Consider the following 18,653-nt stretch of genomic DNA (forward strand, 5'->3'; position numbering starts at 1 on the left):
CTTAAGCTAACACTTTTCTTTAGGTGTCAGGAATGATATATTTACAGCTCTACAATACTTTTTATAAGCTAGCAAAGATGATCCTGTACTAATTAAAACACATTTGTTTACAAAGGCATTTAAAGAGATTATATATAAACTTCCATCTTAAGAAATCATAGAAATTCAATCATATAAAAATGGTTCTAAAGAAACCTATTTACTAATGGTCCAGACAGAATTTAGCTTATATTCAGCAAAATATTAAATACACTGGAAGATAACAACCTTCCCCCGAAGTATAAAATCCTGTCTCTTCCATAGTTATTTCAGTCAGAAACACTTTCAATACTTTCTAGTCTACAAAGGAAACCTCAAACCCATTTTTTTTTCCAAAAGTGGCTCTAGCTCATACACAAGCTGCACAATCTATTTCAACTACAAAACAAATTTGCTTTAGTGAAAGGGAAAGAAAACCTCTTAGTATTAAAGCACTGTACCATAGCAAGGCACCCAGTGTGCCGATTGCTACGAGATGTGTGAAATGCGTGCTCACAGCTGAGTGCCTTGGAGTCAAAACCAGAAAATTCAGTAGCACCCTTACTGCAAACCTCTTGGCTTTTTATTATCCAAGAAAAGATAAGCCAAACACCAGTGTTCTGCAATAGATGCCATTTTTTTTCCATATTAAGAACAAAATCCTGAAGTTTGTGCTGCAGTTGAAGATTCATCCAAGGTTTGTTCCACATGGCATTTTTTGCCTGTGTCTAACACCTCATAGAGGCCTCCGCAAGTAAATTCAGCAGCAAAGCCCAGGAAGGCACTGTGGCAACTAACAGGCAAAAAAAGCTGCGAGTGCCTAATTGCAGTGATTGTTAGTGAATTAGATGCAACAGACCTACAATCGGTGCAACTGCCTGCTTTATTTACTTATTAACTAGGAGTTTCATCCTCTATATGCGTTTTCAGCGTGCTGAATATTTTTGTGCATCTGTTTTGCTAAATTGAAACCAGCCAGATAGCTTTAGCAGCCAGGTAGCTGGTGATCTTGGAGTACCTCTGAAGTACTCCAAGTACTCCAAACACAAGACATCAACTGCCTATGAAGGCAATGGCTGCAAGCGTATCTTATCATCACTAGCTTTCAAAGAGTCAGTGCTGCTATGAACTATCTGCAAGTTTTCATGTGAATACTGCTCAGAAATGTCTGGTGCTGTTCCTAACGCTAAGGAAGATGGAAGAAAACCTCTGCTGCCTGTTATACAGCTTACCATTTCAAAGTTTTGTGCATTTTATCACTCTGAAAAATATTTAAGTTCTCTATTTTGCTATATATAAATGCACGCTGCAGTATTCACAGTGCATTTTATTTACTTTCACTTAGTGCCACTTCAGCCCACTTGCTGAGCCAAGACTCCACACTTTAACTTTGCCTTTTTACATTCCAAAAGTTGCCGCTTGTTCATGTTTTAGAACATATGCATGGAACCAGAACTTATTCCTACATCTTTCAGCAAACTAAGTTCAGGGAAGGATCTGCAGTGCCACAAACATATGCATTTTTGGCCAGCTAAGCCTCTTGGCAGCAGCATGCAGAAAGCTAGCTGGGATGCAAGCCGGGGACAGGTGAATACTGGCTGGCCTGCGAGAGGGAAGCTGCTGACTCCCAAGAGAGGGGATGCCTGGCAGACCTTGCTGCCCATGTTGCCCTCTTCCCCTCTCCCTCCTTTCCCCATCCCTCTAGTAGCTCCCTGCTGAGTGCAATGATAGCTGCCTGTCCTAAATTACAAGCGCTGGGCTACAGCAATGTTTCTTCACCTCTCAAAATGCCTACATGCCAACACTGATGCTCCTTGTGCTCCAGTCCCCACTGGAGGGTGAGCTGTGGTGGCCCATGTACTGCCATAAGCCAGGGGCAATAGCTAAGACGGGCAAATAACAGCAACTCCTGAGGCTCACTTTGGGCTGGAATGACCCCGTAAAGCAACCTGGACACCACCAGTGTGAGACACCTGACCAGAGCCTCAGCAGCTGGTGGCTGGCCAGACCACCCACATACTGTCCCTTCAGGAGTGTATCTGACAGCAGAAGCAGACAGGCTGACGAGGGTCCCAGAGCCACGTCTGACTTTGGCCAGCAGAAGAAATAAAACAGGCACAGCTAGTGCCTGCCTGTTGCTGTACTGTTCCTCGACCTTCTCCCACTCAGGTTCTCCTCCTGCCGCAGAGAGCGAGCACGAGCTGCCAGAGAGGTGTGCGAGGTGCGACACAGGCATCTCCCCCGCTGGTGCCACCCCACCGCATGCTCATCCACGTGCCTAAACTGCCTGCAACCCAACCCAGCAAGATGACAAAACCAAAATACAGTGGTCGGTTCCCAACCAGTCCTTTTCCTTCATGGGCTCATGGCAGGCACTCAGAGGAGCACTTGTGCAAGGCAACACACAGACAGGACCATGTCAGGACTATGACTGGTATCAGTTTTAACGGCTGGGGAACTGTAGCCTCAGGCTCTGCATTATTAACAGCTGCAGGACCGACATCTGACCACCCTCATCTCCTCTCCTTTTTTTTTTCCAGGCTTCTCCTGCAGCCAGGCTTGTCCTCACAGCTTTCCCCAGGCTTCAGCCATCCCACTGTCTTAAGCTGCTCTTATTGGAAGAGCAGCCATGAAAGGTTTAGCAGCCCTTCATTGTCTCAGGTCTTGGAGATAAGTAACGCCAACATGCAGAAATTTGAGATATGCTTCACAGGAAATGTCAGTAGGAATTTACAAGCTATACAGAGATTCCCAAAAGCATCACAAGCAAACATAATGGCAGCTGGATACCATTTGTCTTTCCTGGATGGTGACCATCTCAAATTTACATGTATAGGATTCTCCATCCTTTGACTAGAGGCAATAAAATCTCTGACCTTGCAAGAATGTGAGGCAACAGAAATCAAACATTATAGAAACAGTTGAAATCCTCTGCAGTAAGTTTTTGCCCTTGTATGGATTTCTTTTCCTCTGAAAAAAAAAAAGGAGATTCCACCCTGTATTTTAGCATTGTAGCCTTCAAGTTGTGCTCATCTATAAAGAAGAGTTTTCTGTATTTTAAACATTCAAAGGCAATGCCAGACAAATATGAACAATTATTACACCTATAGAAAAGGAATTTCTGTTTTAAGTGTCTTCTATTTTTAGACCTGTAATCTACTGATTATCTTTTAACATTTACCTCTCAAATGCTTTTAAGCAGTAGCAAGAGAGGTATCACCTAGTACCACAAGCTCAGCATCACACAGTACCAACCTAATACAGGCAGGTGAACAACAGTGCCTTGGGGGAGATACACGAGTGATGGCAATATCTTTGTACACACTTGAAAACAGAGTCCACAAAAAATAACCAGCCATGCTTTTAATAAACTTATTTAATACTTCATTCATCCAGCCTTCCACCCATTTGTTTCGCACATTAAAATGCACACACTGCAACTTAGTAGTCCTAAATTAGACCTCTCAAACCCATCTGTCTTACTGGCATTCAAGTTTCTTAGATTACGCTGCAGGGAGACTTAAGATTTTGTCTGTTACCTCAGAATAGTGACAGACCCAATGAGACAAGGAAAGTGCCACTGCAAGATCATGCCATTCCGGTATCAAGCAGTTGTAATTCCCACTCAAAGTTACACGGAGGTACACACATACTTACACACGCTCCCCATTGAAACCCCAAGAGTGGTTTAGGACTCGCCACCATTTACACAAGTGTGGTAACGCTTTGGTCCTCACTGGTGGTGGAACACCACAAAGCAAATTTGCACAGCAAATCCAAACCCACGACATCGGTCTGCAGTTCTGCAATAGGTGTGTTTTCAGTTGCCACCTTTCACGGTACTCTTGGAAGTAATTTATTGAGGACTGCTGAGCATAGGTCGAAGAGAATTGCATTTATTTAAACAAGGAAAAGCTGCGTAACAACATGGGTTTACACTGGGCTTACATGCAGAGGGGAACAGGATGATAACTGTAATTTTCCACAAATTAACCGTTCACCAAAACATGGTTGAAGAGGATGCAGTTAGTCCCCCCCATAAGCGGCTCCAGGGAGCGTGTAGGTCCCTCTCACGTGGTGCTTAAGGCACAAGGTGCAGCGTGGCTCTGCGCACACAAGCTACACGTTTATCGACTGACAACACCCCAGAGCAAGTCACCGCTTACAAATCAGCTCATGGCTTGAAACTGGCTTTAATTATCAGACTGTTTCCCCACATCAAAATGCTAAGCAAGAACATCGTGTCTCAGGACATTCGCCAACAGGAAGGATCTTAAAAAAAAAAGAAGGGGGGGGTGTGTGTGTGACTACAATGCTTAGAGAAGCCTAGAGACGTTGAGCTGTAGCACAGCACCCAGTGAAGAGAGCACGGTACAAGGCCTACCGAGCTTTTTCTGCCTAATTTTAAACCTCCCTATAGACCTAGTTATTTTATACATATGTCAAATGAGGGGAGAAATGTGTTCAAGATTTATTTTTTTTACACCACTGTATGATGCCAAATTAAAGGAGAGGCAAGTCAAGCTGAATTATTTTAGCTAAATTAAAAATATGCATTGCCGTCACACACTGAGAGTGAGGCCTTGGGATGGCAGACAGTCTTTTCCTGCATCAAGTTAAATGAAGAATGTGAGGCATTAATATCTGCAATACTGGATACCTGTGACTGTGGTTTTATTGTCTATTGTACCTCTATATCCAAATGCCAAGTAAACACCAAGCGTCCAATTTAACTAGCCTGACAAATGCTGTAGGGACTCCATGTTCCCACATGCATGAGGCACCAAAAGGAACAACAGCAATTCACACTGCAGTTTTAAAACCTTATCAAAGAGTTAAGGCAACTATATCTCCAGTTCAGCACCTAAACAATCACTTTCTTGTTCTCAGAGGCAGGAAGTTTTAAGCTCTGACTGGGAAATTAAGTATCAGAAAGGGATGTTCAGTGCTATGTCTTACTTCCGTTTTTGCTTTTGCTAATACTTCCTCAGCACCTGTACCTACCAAAGCTTCGTGGCCATCTTAGAGGGAGTAGCTAATGGCGGCAGCTTGAGCATGCACAAATGAAGTTAATTGGCTTTTGGGGGAAAGGAGGTGGTGGGTGTTGCTGTCTTTTACTGCTGTAGGTATTTGAGATGTCCTCCAGCGAAACAGTTGGGGTGCCCTGGGACGACAGCAAGGCACCTGTTGCAGCCAACTGAAGACTGGTTCAGACCCCAAGTGAGAACACCAAAGGAAAAGAAGAAAAGAAGTCACCCTGAAGTAATTAAGAATACACGTCCCCAAATGTCTTGCTGTACATCTCCAACTCCGTCACTGAAACCTTGTAATTAGAGGTGGATAGAAAAGACAGAGTGAGGTGTATATAGAAACAAATTTAGGGGAAGGATTAAATGCATTGACTGTAATTAAAGATGGTCTCTTCCAAGGCTACAATGGGTACTCTTACTTTCATATGAATTAAAAGCTGAGCAACACTTATGTAATATTTCCCTCCCAGTGACAAAATCTGGCATCACGGGACAGTGGAGAGTTGCAGATATCTGTCAGTCCTGCCTCAAAGTTTAGATTTAGCTTGCCACAGCACAGATAGTGCCTTGTTTATAATTTAATTTCCGTCCTATTTCCCTTTCCACTGAACAGTACAAAGCTGGTTGTCTCTGTGCCAGACATGGCGCAGTCGAGCAGAGTCCAAAAATGATCCATTTTGGGATGATAAGGTATGGAACAGCTTTTCAGAACTCTCCCCCCTTTCCTCCTTCTTCTTCTTTCCTCCCCACAAAACTCAGCCCAGATTTCTTAAGCGCAGTGTCCTGAAGTTATCTGGCAATGGAAGGAAGAGCCAGAAGTTTGGACCCACTTGCCATGTGAGTATGTAAAGTCAGGCAGTGGGAACCCAGACACCTGACAGCCTATTTCAAATACCTGTTAGCACATAAACCCAATAACTGCTTCTAGCCAAACATACACAACAAGCTCCCAAATTTCCCTAGCAGAAATTATTTGCTCCACCCATGCTGTTCATTTCAGCAGTCAACACAACAGCATTTACCAATCAGGATTAAGTCAGCTTTCTTGAGGGAATTACAGGGTTTGCTACCTTTATGTTTTGTAAATACCAGCTAATGTGGTATGTAAGATACACAGTGTCTGTGCAGCCGGTATTTGCAAACACTGACGGTACTCCCAACTTCCATAGGAGCTGCTGAGTTCTGGCAGCAATTACATGCCAGGCAGGCCCCTTATTTAGCACCTTGTATCTTCATTTAGTTACCTAAATTGAAACATCAATGAAAGAAAAGCAGATAAATTTGTTAGGCATTAATCCCAAGGTGGCAGTTGGGAGGATAGACTCGCCAGTACTTCTCCAACCTTTTAGAGATGTTTTACCACATTCAGATGTAGTCTTTGACTGTTCCCCGAATCTTCTGCTTTCTTGGTATATGGTAGAACCTAATAGAGGCTTTCTTAATGCAGGGCATGTAGCCTATAACTAGAGCTACTAGTTTTCAAGTTAGAAGCATTGCAACAGATGACCTCACGTACATACATCCAAGTGCACACCTCTTCTGTATCAGCTACACCAATCTCCAGGCACTATACAATTAGTTACACTGATTTGTATAGAAAAAATTGCGTAACATAAACTAGAATTAAACAACAATATTAGCCACTTGACATCCTTTGACAAGTCCTGTCACTCTGCTCTATTCTAGCAGGATGTGTACATAGCTCAGTATATGCATTTCAGTTTCCATCTCAAAACACAGCACACTATGAAGTCCCAAAACAACCCTCTCCTTCCAAAAGTAGGGAGGGGCGGGGGGGGGGGGGGGGAAGGGATATCTTATCCATTCTTGTGAATTGGACAGTTCTTTAGGACAAGAAAAGGCAGTTTTAACTGGATCACATGCATAGAGATTTTATTTGGTTTGGGGTTTTTTTTTGTTTGGTTTGGGGGGTGTGTGTGTGTTTGATTTTTGTTCCAAAAAAGGCCCAAATTAAACTGCTATGAAGGAACTGTATTATGCTTTGTCACGTTTATGATCTGCTGACTAAATGTTCATGCTCAGTACAGTTTCTGGAACCTTAACTGCATCCTCTGTAGCTCCCTGGATGTGACATGGGGTTCAGCCTGCAGGCAGGCATGCACAGCTCCTACTGAAACCCCCTGAGTGGGGTGCAGAATCAGGCCCACAGCCTGCCACATGCTAAACCACCGTGCATACTGAGGGGAAAAAAACAGATTAAAAATTACTTGACCTGCAAAGGAATTCTGTGTAGTAAATCTAAGCACAAGTGTCCACCGACAGAGACCACGAGGGGAAAGCAGCATGAGCTAACAGGGAAGTACATGCTGTTCCATCCAGAAAGAGAGATTTTGAATTTGGGACCAGGCCACGGTATATCCAATACTCAAACGGGGTAAGCAGCCCATGGAAAGGAGCGCTGAAAATAGAGGTAGAGATGCCAATACAGCATGGAGGCAGGGAGAGGAGGGGACAGGACAAGCAACCCACAGAATACAGCCACCTTGTCCAGCCTAGGTTGCTCCCTTAATGTCTACTCCAACCAGGGACACTGGGTCATCAAAATTTTGTGCTCATGACGTAATTGGGAGAAAATAATCTGGCCTCCTGCAGATTTGGTGTGAATCCTGAGTACAGAGCCAGCCTTGCCTTAAACAGCCAGAGCCGCACTGCTGGCTTTCAGGTGCATTTGCCACCTCTTCAAACCATGGCAGGTACCACTTCTGTATACCCAGTTTTCGTCTGTGAGCTTCCACAGACTTGACTGGTTGGGATTCAGCCAAGGATTCCCATTGTGTTACATAAGACTCGTTTCAGAGGCCAGCTTCTTAAAGACCATTAGCTGCCTAAATACCTTTTAAAAAAAAAAAAATCAAGTTCCAGCTCACTTGCCCAGATGTAGGCAAGCTTTAAAGAAAAACATTTTTTTTTTAATACCTAATTCGACAAATCTTTTCCTCCTCCCATCACAAGAGCAGTCACCACCAGGCATCTCTTCCCCTCTTTGCAGGGAATCAGCACCTAGCTGTTGTCTGCACAGTCCTGAAAGTACCTGGAAGTCTGGCCCATCTATCTCCATTTTGTACAAGACCAGCCCACTCTTTCTACCACAGCGGACAAGAACTGGCCAGGTCAATTAGCAGATGCCGAGAACATAAACCACCTTTCACATAGTCCATTAGAGGCCGACACACAATGGACTTATGTTTGGAGAGAGGGATGAACAAATTCAAGTGGAAAAAACGCATGCACTTGGTTTCTCGCCCATCTGCTTTCTGCTGGCTGTTTGGCTGGCCAGGAAGCACACGGCTTTCTGGAGCCCAGACCCAAGACTGCACTTAGGCCCCGCAGTTCAAAGCCGACTTCAGCAGGAAAAAGGACATCACACTTTAGTCAAGACTGTATTTTAGTCCATTTTTCATTGCCAAATAAAAGCTTTGTCCAAAACACGAGGATGTGTACATCTCTGACACCTGGAATACAACTTCCTGAGCAGATTAACTTCCAAGCTTCATCTGCTTAATATACTGCTCCTTTCGAAACCAGCACTCTAGGTGGGAAGACACTTTTGTTGGGAGTGCATAATCAGGTGAGCTGCTGCGTGCACTGAAAAGACAGCAGTTCAGTGCACAGGCATTTATAGTAGCTATTGCAGCATGTACTACAGGACAAGCCAGAGGTCCGGATATTTGCTGACTGCCTAGAGGTGGGGAAAACGTGGGGAAAGAACAGCATTTCAGCGCAAAGCTTTGAAACTTCTAATTTCTTTAATTCCATGGATTCATCAGACTCAGAAACATGGGACATTTCAACAAAAGCATAGGATTAAATTTTCCGTTCTGTGGGTCCAGTTCTTTACAGACTTTGCTAAACAAGTTCCACTAAAAAACTTACTACAGCAATTTAAGACACAAACGCCACTATATACCTTGCCCCTCTGTTGGAAACCTGATGTTAAATGACAGGTAAAAGGGGGTTTGAGCTGAGACTCAGCATTGTACTGGCTGAGGCAACCCCATTCACCTGACCACTACAGCTGGCATCCTCAGAGAGGCAGTCATAGCTGGGGGGGGGGGGGGGGATGATGCCTAAACCATGGTAGCTGTCTTCTCACAAAGGCAAGTCAGACTCTTAAGAGGTTACCTTGCTTAAGCAGTGCAAAGGTATCTTTACTGCAATTTACTTGCATTGCAGTAAACCACACCAACCAGATGGTGTAAGAAGTTCCTTACTTGATGAGAAAACCAGAAGAAACAGATACAATACGGAGGTTAAGTTATGCTAGTAAGACAAGGTGGTTCCCACCACTAATGTAGCAGTCACATTACCTAGATGGCTTATGTATAATCTGGACATGCCCTAGAAATGGCAGCAGTTTTTATAGACCCATTATAACAATGAGATCTGTACCAGGTCAGTAAGACCCATCCAGTGCAGCACTCTCCAGGCAATAGCAGCCAAAACAGGATGCTTAGGAGAAATATTAAGCTGACAAAGAAGCAAACTGTACTGTTCTGTACTGTAAATTAATACCGTCACTGAAAGAAGTGATCCCACCCTGTCCCTGTGCTGGCATTTGGGTGTGCCTGTGACAGTGAGCTGGGTCAGGAAAATGAACTGGCTGAAGAAGCAAGCTTCTCCCCTCCCTCCTGTAACGGCAGGAAGCAGGACCCAGCAGCAGCAGCAGCGTGCAACAGGGCTGGGTTAAACTCATGATGGAAGCACAGCAGTGAGACACGTACTGGGTGATCCTTCCCTGGAAGTACTTTACCTCCAGCAGCCAGTCAGGGGATTTCCTCAGCTAATGGCTGCACCGTAGCCATTCAACATGATGGATCAATGCAGTTATATCTTTGTGCTGCATAACAGTACTAACTGCGATGGTAATTTGCAATTTTGAAAAGGCAGCCCATAATAAAAATAAACATTAAGCATTGTTTTGGTATGCTATTATTTCAATGACCTTTCAGTTCTGTTTCAAAACTTCCAAGTTTATCAGCAACTGGTAATTACATGCTTTTCATTAACCCTGCAATTTAGTAACACGAAGAACCACAGACAGAATTTCAAGACCTCCATCTATGCACTCTCTCAGCTTATACAAACTTTAAACTCCAAGTAACTCTGGTGGGTGAAATTAATGCACCAATGAATGTAACTGTGCTCCTGGCAAGCTCATCTGCACTTCTTTCATGAGAAAACTGACCATTAGAACTTAACTTCAGAGGCATCTACTCTATTTACTTTATCAGCCAACATTGTACATCATAATGCTCCCATCAAAAGCATATTTTTTTCATCAAAACCTGCATTTATATCCAGATATCTACTTCATACACATGATGGTGCACTATAACAACTTTTTTTCTGGCAAGATTTTAGGTTTAAAGAATACACAAAGCACTACCCAAAACTCAGGACTGCACTGCCTTCTGCACACATGGGAACACTTTCAGTCTCCACCTGATCAGCACCATAAACAATGCATACATTAGGCTCATTTGGGAAGAAGGAAAGGTTTATTTTCTTCTACTAAAAGGTTTTGCAAATCACCATGTCTCATGTATTCCCTGTCCTGGTCTTGCACTTGTAAAAATTCAAGGCTGTCCCACTCAGCTGATCCAGGCCATCTCCACAGCAGTCTCAGCTCACTGCAATACAAACTAGTGAGCCTTGAACAAGAGAGAACTGCTCCCTGTCCCACCCAACACCCAGTGATGGAGCTAAACACTTGTGCACTTCTTGTCGGAGCAACTTCCATAGGAAAGCAGGGAGATGCCCCTAGAGCACGCCTCTCCCAGCAGCAATGCCTGGTTTTTACCTCCACCCAGCTCAGCTCGCCAACTTTTGTCAAACCTACACCTAGGGACCTGGGACAGGATCTGCCAATTCCTCCAAGCAGGAGAGCACTTGCAACTCAGATGCTGCGCTGCTTCAAGATTGTGCTCAAGATCGCCGGTCCATCCTGCCCAAAGGCATTAATCAGCTCCCTCTTCTAATTATACTCCCACTGCTTGCCAGGAGTTTACTATTTTGTGGAATGCAGGTGGGACAACTTTTACCCCTGCTGATCTGCCCCTTCCCTCCTTGACTAAAAAAAATCCCCAAAAGCCCACAGAGAATAATACAAACGGTTTGACAGAGGCAGGAGATAACCGTCCATCTAGATCAAGCCGTACCATGGTCACCCAGCCAAGGCACTCATTCAGCTCACATGGTGCCAGGTTGGGGACAGCAGCACATGGCTTGCCAATTTTGAGGCACACTTTTCACCAATTCTTAAAAGCTGTTGTTTAAAATCATTCCGTTTCACAAGCTATTTTCAAAGACTTTGCCATAGAAATGACAAGAGCTTGAACTCCTCCTGCAGCAAAGCTCCTCGTGGCCAGGCAGGAGTGAAATGGCTTTGTCACCGAAGGAGCCCTGACAGGTTGGTCCCAGTATCCCTCATCAGGGCTCCATCTGCTTCCGACAAGAAAGGATGGACCATGGCAGGGAGGTGTCGCTTCCTCCCGCAGTCCTGCGCAAGCTGGGGGAACAAGTCCACACATGAATAGCAGAGGGCAGATGACTCACTGCCTTCACAGAGCAGTGTGAAGATCTCAGTATAATCTTCAGGGTGATATATCTTGGTTTTTATGTCATAATGTAAAACTAGTACAAATTGATGCAAATAAATAAGATAATGCTGCGTCTTTTTAAGAAGCTTGAGTCTCTCTTGGATTCTTGGTTTTTTTACACTGTGAAAGTTGAATTCCTCTGTACAACTGTCAGGTTAGGTCGATTTAAAAACTGCCTTGCAAAAAGTCATGATTACCAATGTACTTGCTATTTACATTGCTCTGTGACAGCCTACTGATATAATGCTCTGGCTGGAAACAGTAACAAAAAATCTATACATGAATATACATGTATATATTTGTCATTAGGAACTAGTTACATCTGAGTGCCACTCTGACTGACCTGTCTGTAATTATTAAAATAGCTTCTAGAACCTCATCCGTCCTTAGGATAGAAGATTTCCTGCCTTCGTAATTTAGGGGTTTTCCTGTTTCCTGGCTCTGAGATGCAAACCTTATTTATACAGGACCAAAACAGGACTGTCATTAGAGGGATGAGTCCTTACAGTTTCACTATAATGAACACTCACTGAAGTTCTGAGCAGGGTATTCTAGGGAGACTTAAAGCAGAGAAAAAGGAATTTTATGTATGAATTGCTGACAAACACTTTACCATAACTGTAGTCTGAATTCTATCATATAACGAGAATTTTTGTTGGAATTATGTCTCTGCTTCCATTTGTCTTCCTCTGAGCACCCCCTCAAGAGCATACAGAAAAGAGACCCAGCAGTAGAAAATGCAAATGAAGCAGTGGTGCCAAACGGCCAATCTGCACACACAGAGAGATCAACCACTGCCATTCCCACCCATGTCAAAACCAGAGATAGAACCTCTTATGTGCAACACCAATGCAGAACCTGAACAGCACCATGTGCCAGTACATGGCTACTGTGGCTTTCTGGTTAGCGGCAGCTCTGGCCACCCTCATCCAGGACACAAAGGCCCTGTAAATGAGGAAGCCATTTCCCTGCCCTCCAGCACTCAGTCCAGCCCACAGACACCACGTGAGGGACTGGGCAAGGAGGAGGATATGAGCAGCCATCTCCTCTCTTCCTCCTTGACGGGCTCCTGTGAGATAACCAAGTGTGTCTCAGCCAGAAGCATCATGGCAGTGGTGAGTCAAAGGCGCTGGTCCTGGAAAGGATACACCTCCAAAATCAACATCCAGTGCTTCACAGCCAGCAGGGCAGGGCTACGCCAGGGGAAGAGGATGGGCTCTGCTGCAAGGACCAGCTGCTACAGGGACTCACTATGGCTGTGAATCTTCCATTAAACTTTACAAGATGCTTGAAGGATTTTAATGCAATTTTAGTAGAACAGAGTGAAAACCAGTATGATCGGTATTATCAGCTCATACACCCACAGTGCTAGAGGAGGGGGTTGTTAAAAAAATTAAAATTACAAGAGTCCTTCGCACCAATACATTAGGTAACTACAATTGCGCATACCTGATCTGCTTTTGTGAACACATTTGCACACAAGGATCTTGCACTAATTTGCAGGTTCTCGCCAGGAATAATAAAATCTGGCTTCAAGTATAGCGTAACTGTAGGAGGTACAGCAAGCAGCAGCAGTTACAAACATTATTTGTATAATCACAAGACATACCTTGCAGTTTACCTATTTTGACCTTGAGATGGCAGAGAAAGAAAAGCTAGCAAGGCAAACACTATATGGTCCAGCTACTACAAAGATACAACGCAGAACTGAAAGTGAGAACAGAGATTGAACAATTAATAGACCCTTCTTCTGCCCCTGCATCTGCTGCAAATGCTGCTGTGCCTTATTTACTGTGCTGCTTAAACATGTTAAAGCAGAGCAGGGGGAAGAAGAGGCAACTCCATGCTCAGGTTATAAAAATGACTGGAAGAAAAAAAAAAGGAATATGTAGTTTAGATGATAACAAGTCAGTAATGATGGAGCAGGAGAAAAGGAAGAAATGGAACAGAGTATCTGGAAAGAGGACAGATAAAAAACAGAGTGAGAAAGAAGCACAGTTGGGGCCAAAGTTTGGTTTTTTTTTTTAAAGAAGTGTGACCAAAGGACAGAATTTTGCATGAAGTTATTTTCCTGAAGACTCTGTCAGCAGAACTTCTGCCAGCTGATTTCACTGCCTTAGCCAATGCACTGCATTCTGCAGCCCAGGCCTGCGTTTGTGAGCTTGAGCCTTCCCCAGTCCCTCTCATCTCTAGGATGACCATGTGGCTATTAGGCAGGGCTATAGTTTACTCACATTACAATTAAACTACAGGAAAGCATGTAGGCATGCAAGGGAAGTGATGGTCTAGCTGCTACATTAACTGTGGCCACAAAACAACACAGAACCCCCCTGCCCCGTGAGTTCAATCTTGTTGTGCCATCAACCACGTTTCATGTATTTAGAAGCATGCAAATAGGTTTCAGTCATATTCACATATTGCTTGCTTTGGATGCATGAAACCTGAAAGACCACAAGCTACACGAAAAAGAACAAAAAACTACCCGAAAGAGCGTTTGTCCTGCTGCCTCAATGATAAGTGAAAGGCAGCGATCCTGCAGTGAGGGTGCCACAGCGCTGCTCAGCCAGGGAACCGAAAGCCAGTGCGAAGACAGGCACCTTTTGCACTTGGCAGCTCTCCGTGTGCACCTTCACAGCAGCGTACCCCAGGAGACTTCCTACAGCTAAAAAGCCCATCTGCAAACAAACTCTGACAAGATACGATAGACGGTAAACACTGCCTCCAGAACTGTGCAAACATGAGTTCTTTAAAAATCGGGTCTTCAGGGTCTAATGAATGTCCTTGGTAAGTAAGCACAGCTTTTCACAGCGCTGGATACACAGAACCAGGGCTGCAGCTCAGGAGTTGCTGATTTCTAGCCCACACACAGCTCTTTGGACAGGACACGTACCAGCAAGGAAGCAGACGGAGGGGAAAAACGTATCTGTAGGTACTTACATGCAAGATGAAAATTAACTGCACTTTAGGCATACTTTAAAAAAAAACATAGAATAACCCTGTGTGACATACTGTTCCCCGAAAATCATCCACCTTAATCACAAAATACTTTCATTGTACTTATAGCATTTAACACCTCTAGCAAACAGTTGCTGCAATCAGATTCTTTATTAGTAACAGTACGGTTAACCAGTTACAGCATTAATCAGTGCAAAGCTAATTATCAGGGGTGTTTCAAAAACAGCATACCAAAAACCAGAAAAAAAGCCAAATAATATTATACCTATTAGATTTTAGTTGATAAAAAACCCCCAACTTAATAAACTATTCAGTGCAGAATCAAAACAATTTCAACAAAACATTCTTCAATAAGCATGGTAATTCTAATGTCAGCCATACATCTTTTAATTTGCTTTTTTCTCAAGACTTACCTATGTTTTTCTAGTTCATTGTGTGATGACCTATTAAAAAGAGAAAAGAAATATTAGAGAAAAGGATAGATACCAAGATTTAGAATATTTAAAAGTCAACACCTGCTTAAGTTGCAAAAGAGCTCTCTAAAACATGTATTTATATGGATTATGAAACAGCTTTGCTGTTAATTTTTACAGGTTCATTTTTACATCCCTTAGATACTTCAAGGTATCAACTTAATTTCCATGAGTAAACCGTGGGTTTGGGGGGGAATTATAATAAATTTGCATTTATTAGCATTCAATAGATTCAGAGACAGAATTGGACATAAAAAACTGAGCAGGTTAGTAATAAAAACAGCCCACAAGATTTTTATCTGTGAAGAAAAATTATGAGGGGGCAGAAAGTGTTAGAAGATCTAAATGGCAACAGGTAAGAGTAAAAAGCTTCCAAAAAGCCAGCTTTCAAGCCCACGGAGAAACAGAAAAAAAATCAGCAGCTAACCACTGCTGTTGCTGTTGACATCTTAATGGCAAAAAGAGAGGAATGCTCTTAATTCTTCTGAGTCTACAAACAGGGGGAAAAAAAAAAAATAGAATCACAGTCCTTGAACTGACCACATCAGTATGCTATTCTCTTCTAATCTACTATGATTTGAGATTTCCCCCCCCCCCCCAATCAATGGCTCAGGTTTTTTGCCTTTAGAAGGCAGCCCTAACTTCTTGGAGGATTATTTTTTCAGTTGATTCAGCTGGAAATATTAATTTTATTTATTTATACAGCTCAGATTAAAAATATTCCTAAAATTAAGTTATTGTCACCACTTCAAAACCAGCAACCTCCCAGACCTTCAGTTTTGTCCAACTAAAACCATTGCCAGTAGGTAAGGATCAAAAGATACAAAGGTGGTGGCAGCTTCTACAGCTGGCAGATTATGTCAAAGCAGCTCTCCTGCAACGTGCTGCAACTCCTGCCTGCATCTGGGCATGACGTGCTGATCACGACGGCTTTGTGGAGGTGTAAGTGCACAGTCCATCGAGCGAGCAGAGACATCCCAGGGTGAGAAATTCTTCCTGCCCAAATGCACGACCTGCCCAGCAGCAAGCCGTTCTGCCTCTCCCTGCACACACGCATGCAGCTGGATGCTGCAGCATACCTAGGTGTTACCGATGATGAAAGCATCTCTCTGGCCACAGAGGGGGGAAAAAAGAAAGCAAAGCTCATGCAAAGAAATAACCAGTGAACAAATCCACAAGCAATTTATTTCAGCCCGGTGCAGCTCCTAATCCTGCAAGGAATTAAGCGATCTGCCCCTCTACAGGTAGAAGAAAACTCAAATGGGTACAAGGTTCAGCACTGATGTTAATCCATTTTCACTGGAAAGCATCCCAGCATTGTTACCAAGACATCAGCTATGTCAGCCATTACCTGGTATCTGTTTCTGAAGAGCCTATGAATTTAATTTTTTTTAAGTTGTTGCATCAAATGAGCCACAATCAGGTAACGTATGTGTTCCTACTGTGCCATGTAAGTGCTCCTGACCAATGCAGCAACACTGGAAGTGTTTTATACATATTCTGTGCTACATTAATAGGTCAAGGTAGGCTGGGTTTGCTGTGATTTACTGCCTTTGCCATTTGACCATAATAAGGGAATATTGTTTTTATTTTCTACTCCTACACACACAGAGATAGCTCAAACCTTTTCTCAGTGAAAAGTGACAAACACTCTGCCAAATCCGCCAACATTTACGAAAACACACAGAAAATGTAAGTTCAGGAGGAACCATTCTCCCCAAACACCCCCAACGCGCCTGTCAAAGGCACAAAGATGCTGTTTGCAGGGAGCTCTGGAAGAGAGAGGAAATACAGGCTCGCCTAGATTCAGCCCTGTGGCATGACCTCCCTGACATTTTTGGCAATTATGCACAAGACAAAACACGATCACTGTAACTCGCCAATTCTAACCTGCCTGCTGTAGTGGAGCTCACACCCAGCTCCAGTGAGCATGCATGGTGACTGCTGCACCAGCAGGAGAACCACTGGCCAAGAAATTCAGCCTGCACAGAGCATTTTGCTGGGTTAAGAGAGAACGCAGTAAGCAGCTGGAAGTCCTGTGTGCAGCACACCTACAAGGCACCTCTGGCTCAGGAAGGGTGACCCTGGTGTTCACCTGGGATACGTCCTGCCAGACCAGCTTTGGAGGGGCACATGCCAGCTACCAAATGGAGCGGTGGCAAACGTGTGCCTCTTTGCAGAGCTCTTTGGGATGCAGAAGCCTCGTCGATGTGTGCAAACATGGGCACCAGCCACACATTTCACGAGGTGCCTCACTAATTTCACTAATGCCTCAACTATCAGGCCCTATCCAGGAACCAAAACTGAGAGTTTTGACATCTACCTGACAGTTGCTCCATCTACAGAACAGACTACATACCCTATTATAAGCATGAAGGTTTATTTTTTTTGTTGGGTTTGTTTTCAGAAGAGATTAACCTCTCCCTAAATATTGTTTATTCTCTCCTTCACTGTCTACAGCACAGTATATTGCAAGAATAGCCATCTCCTCCTGCTCTTCATGCAACCTGAAGCGAGGAAAAAAACCATAGATCTACACACAAACCAGCAGCCCAAGCACTACCTCCATTTTAAAACAGTCTTTTATTACTTCAGTAAAAGAGAAGGTGTGGGCCAGGACTAAGAAGATATATGGATATATATATTTATATCGAAGAGACAGATGTACGATTGTGGTTTTCAGACAAATGGTCTGGTGGAGCCCTTCAAAAGTGGCTGCAAGAGAAGGAAGACTTTTGGTGTTTAGCTTAAGTTCAGTATACTAGGTTCTGTATCTCCAGACAAAACCTGGGAGGGTTGGGGGTAGCAGTGATGAAGGAAAGGTGTCAATAAAAGGGTCCAGATAAAAACAAAGGGAAAAAGCCAACAACAACAAAAAATCATCAGCAAAATCACAGGTTCAGGAGGAGATCAGCAATGCTGCTCTTCAGACTACACTGTTGACCTGAGACAGCCCTAATATCCTTTTAGCAAATGCCAAGCAGTTCACAAGCTAAGAAGCAGCAGTTAAATTTTCTTTGTGAATAAATTGTCAAAAGAAGATTTGAAAGAAAGGGAAAGAGCCAAGTAAATGCAGTTGTTGGTTTGCAAGATGCTGTGCCACTTCCAACAGCAAGTCCCTAATGCTGTCTCCTTCCACCACCCTCCCTCCCCTAAACAAGACTTCTAGGTACTTGTATTTGAGCATGTAGTTGATGCAACATTCATCACAATTAGGACGGGCACTAATTGAGATGATAAGACTAACCCAGAAAAGACAAGTCCCCCCAGAAAAGAATAACTTTCTACCAGTTTACAGGTAAGCCAGCAGGAACTGCCCACCTGCATACCGAGCTGAGATTTCACCATATGTGTGATGCGCTGTTTGGTTACTAAATCACCTTCCCCTGCTCCTCCATTCTTTTGCCCCACCAGATGCTGCATCTTCTTGGAAGAAAAGCAGCACAGCTCCTGACAAAAGCAGGGACATATCAGCAACGCCGCTGATTTCTTCCCCAATGCTAATGGGAGCCAGGTCCAGGCTGCGAGTCACTGATACACTACTGGCTGCCAATGCA

General features: G+C 43.7%; 1 protein-coding gene across 3 annotated transcripts in view; it reads right to left on the bottom strand.

Moving 5' to 3' along the window:
* The window catches only part of MXD4 (MAX dimerization protein 4), a 39,318-nt gene that overhangs the window by 13,938 nt on the left and 6,727 nt on the right, over positions 1 to 18,653 (bottom strand). For all 3 annotated transcript variants that reach the window (XM_072863495.1, XM_072863497.1, XM_072863496.1), the window contains exon 3: positions 15,037 to 15,066. In XM_072863495.1, coding sequence (XP_072719596.1) covers positions 15,037 to 15,066 — 30 coding nt within the window. The remainder of the gene's footprint in view (positions 1 to 15,036; positions 15,067 to 18,653) is intronic.

Source organism: Ciconia boyciana, chromosome 5, assembly GCF_034638445.1.
Source record: "Ciconia boyciana chromosome 5, ASM3463844v1, whole genome shotgun sequence".
NCBI lineage: Eukaryota > Metazoa > Chordata > Aves > Ciconiiformes > Ciconiidae > Ciconia > Ciconia boyciana.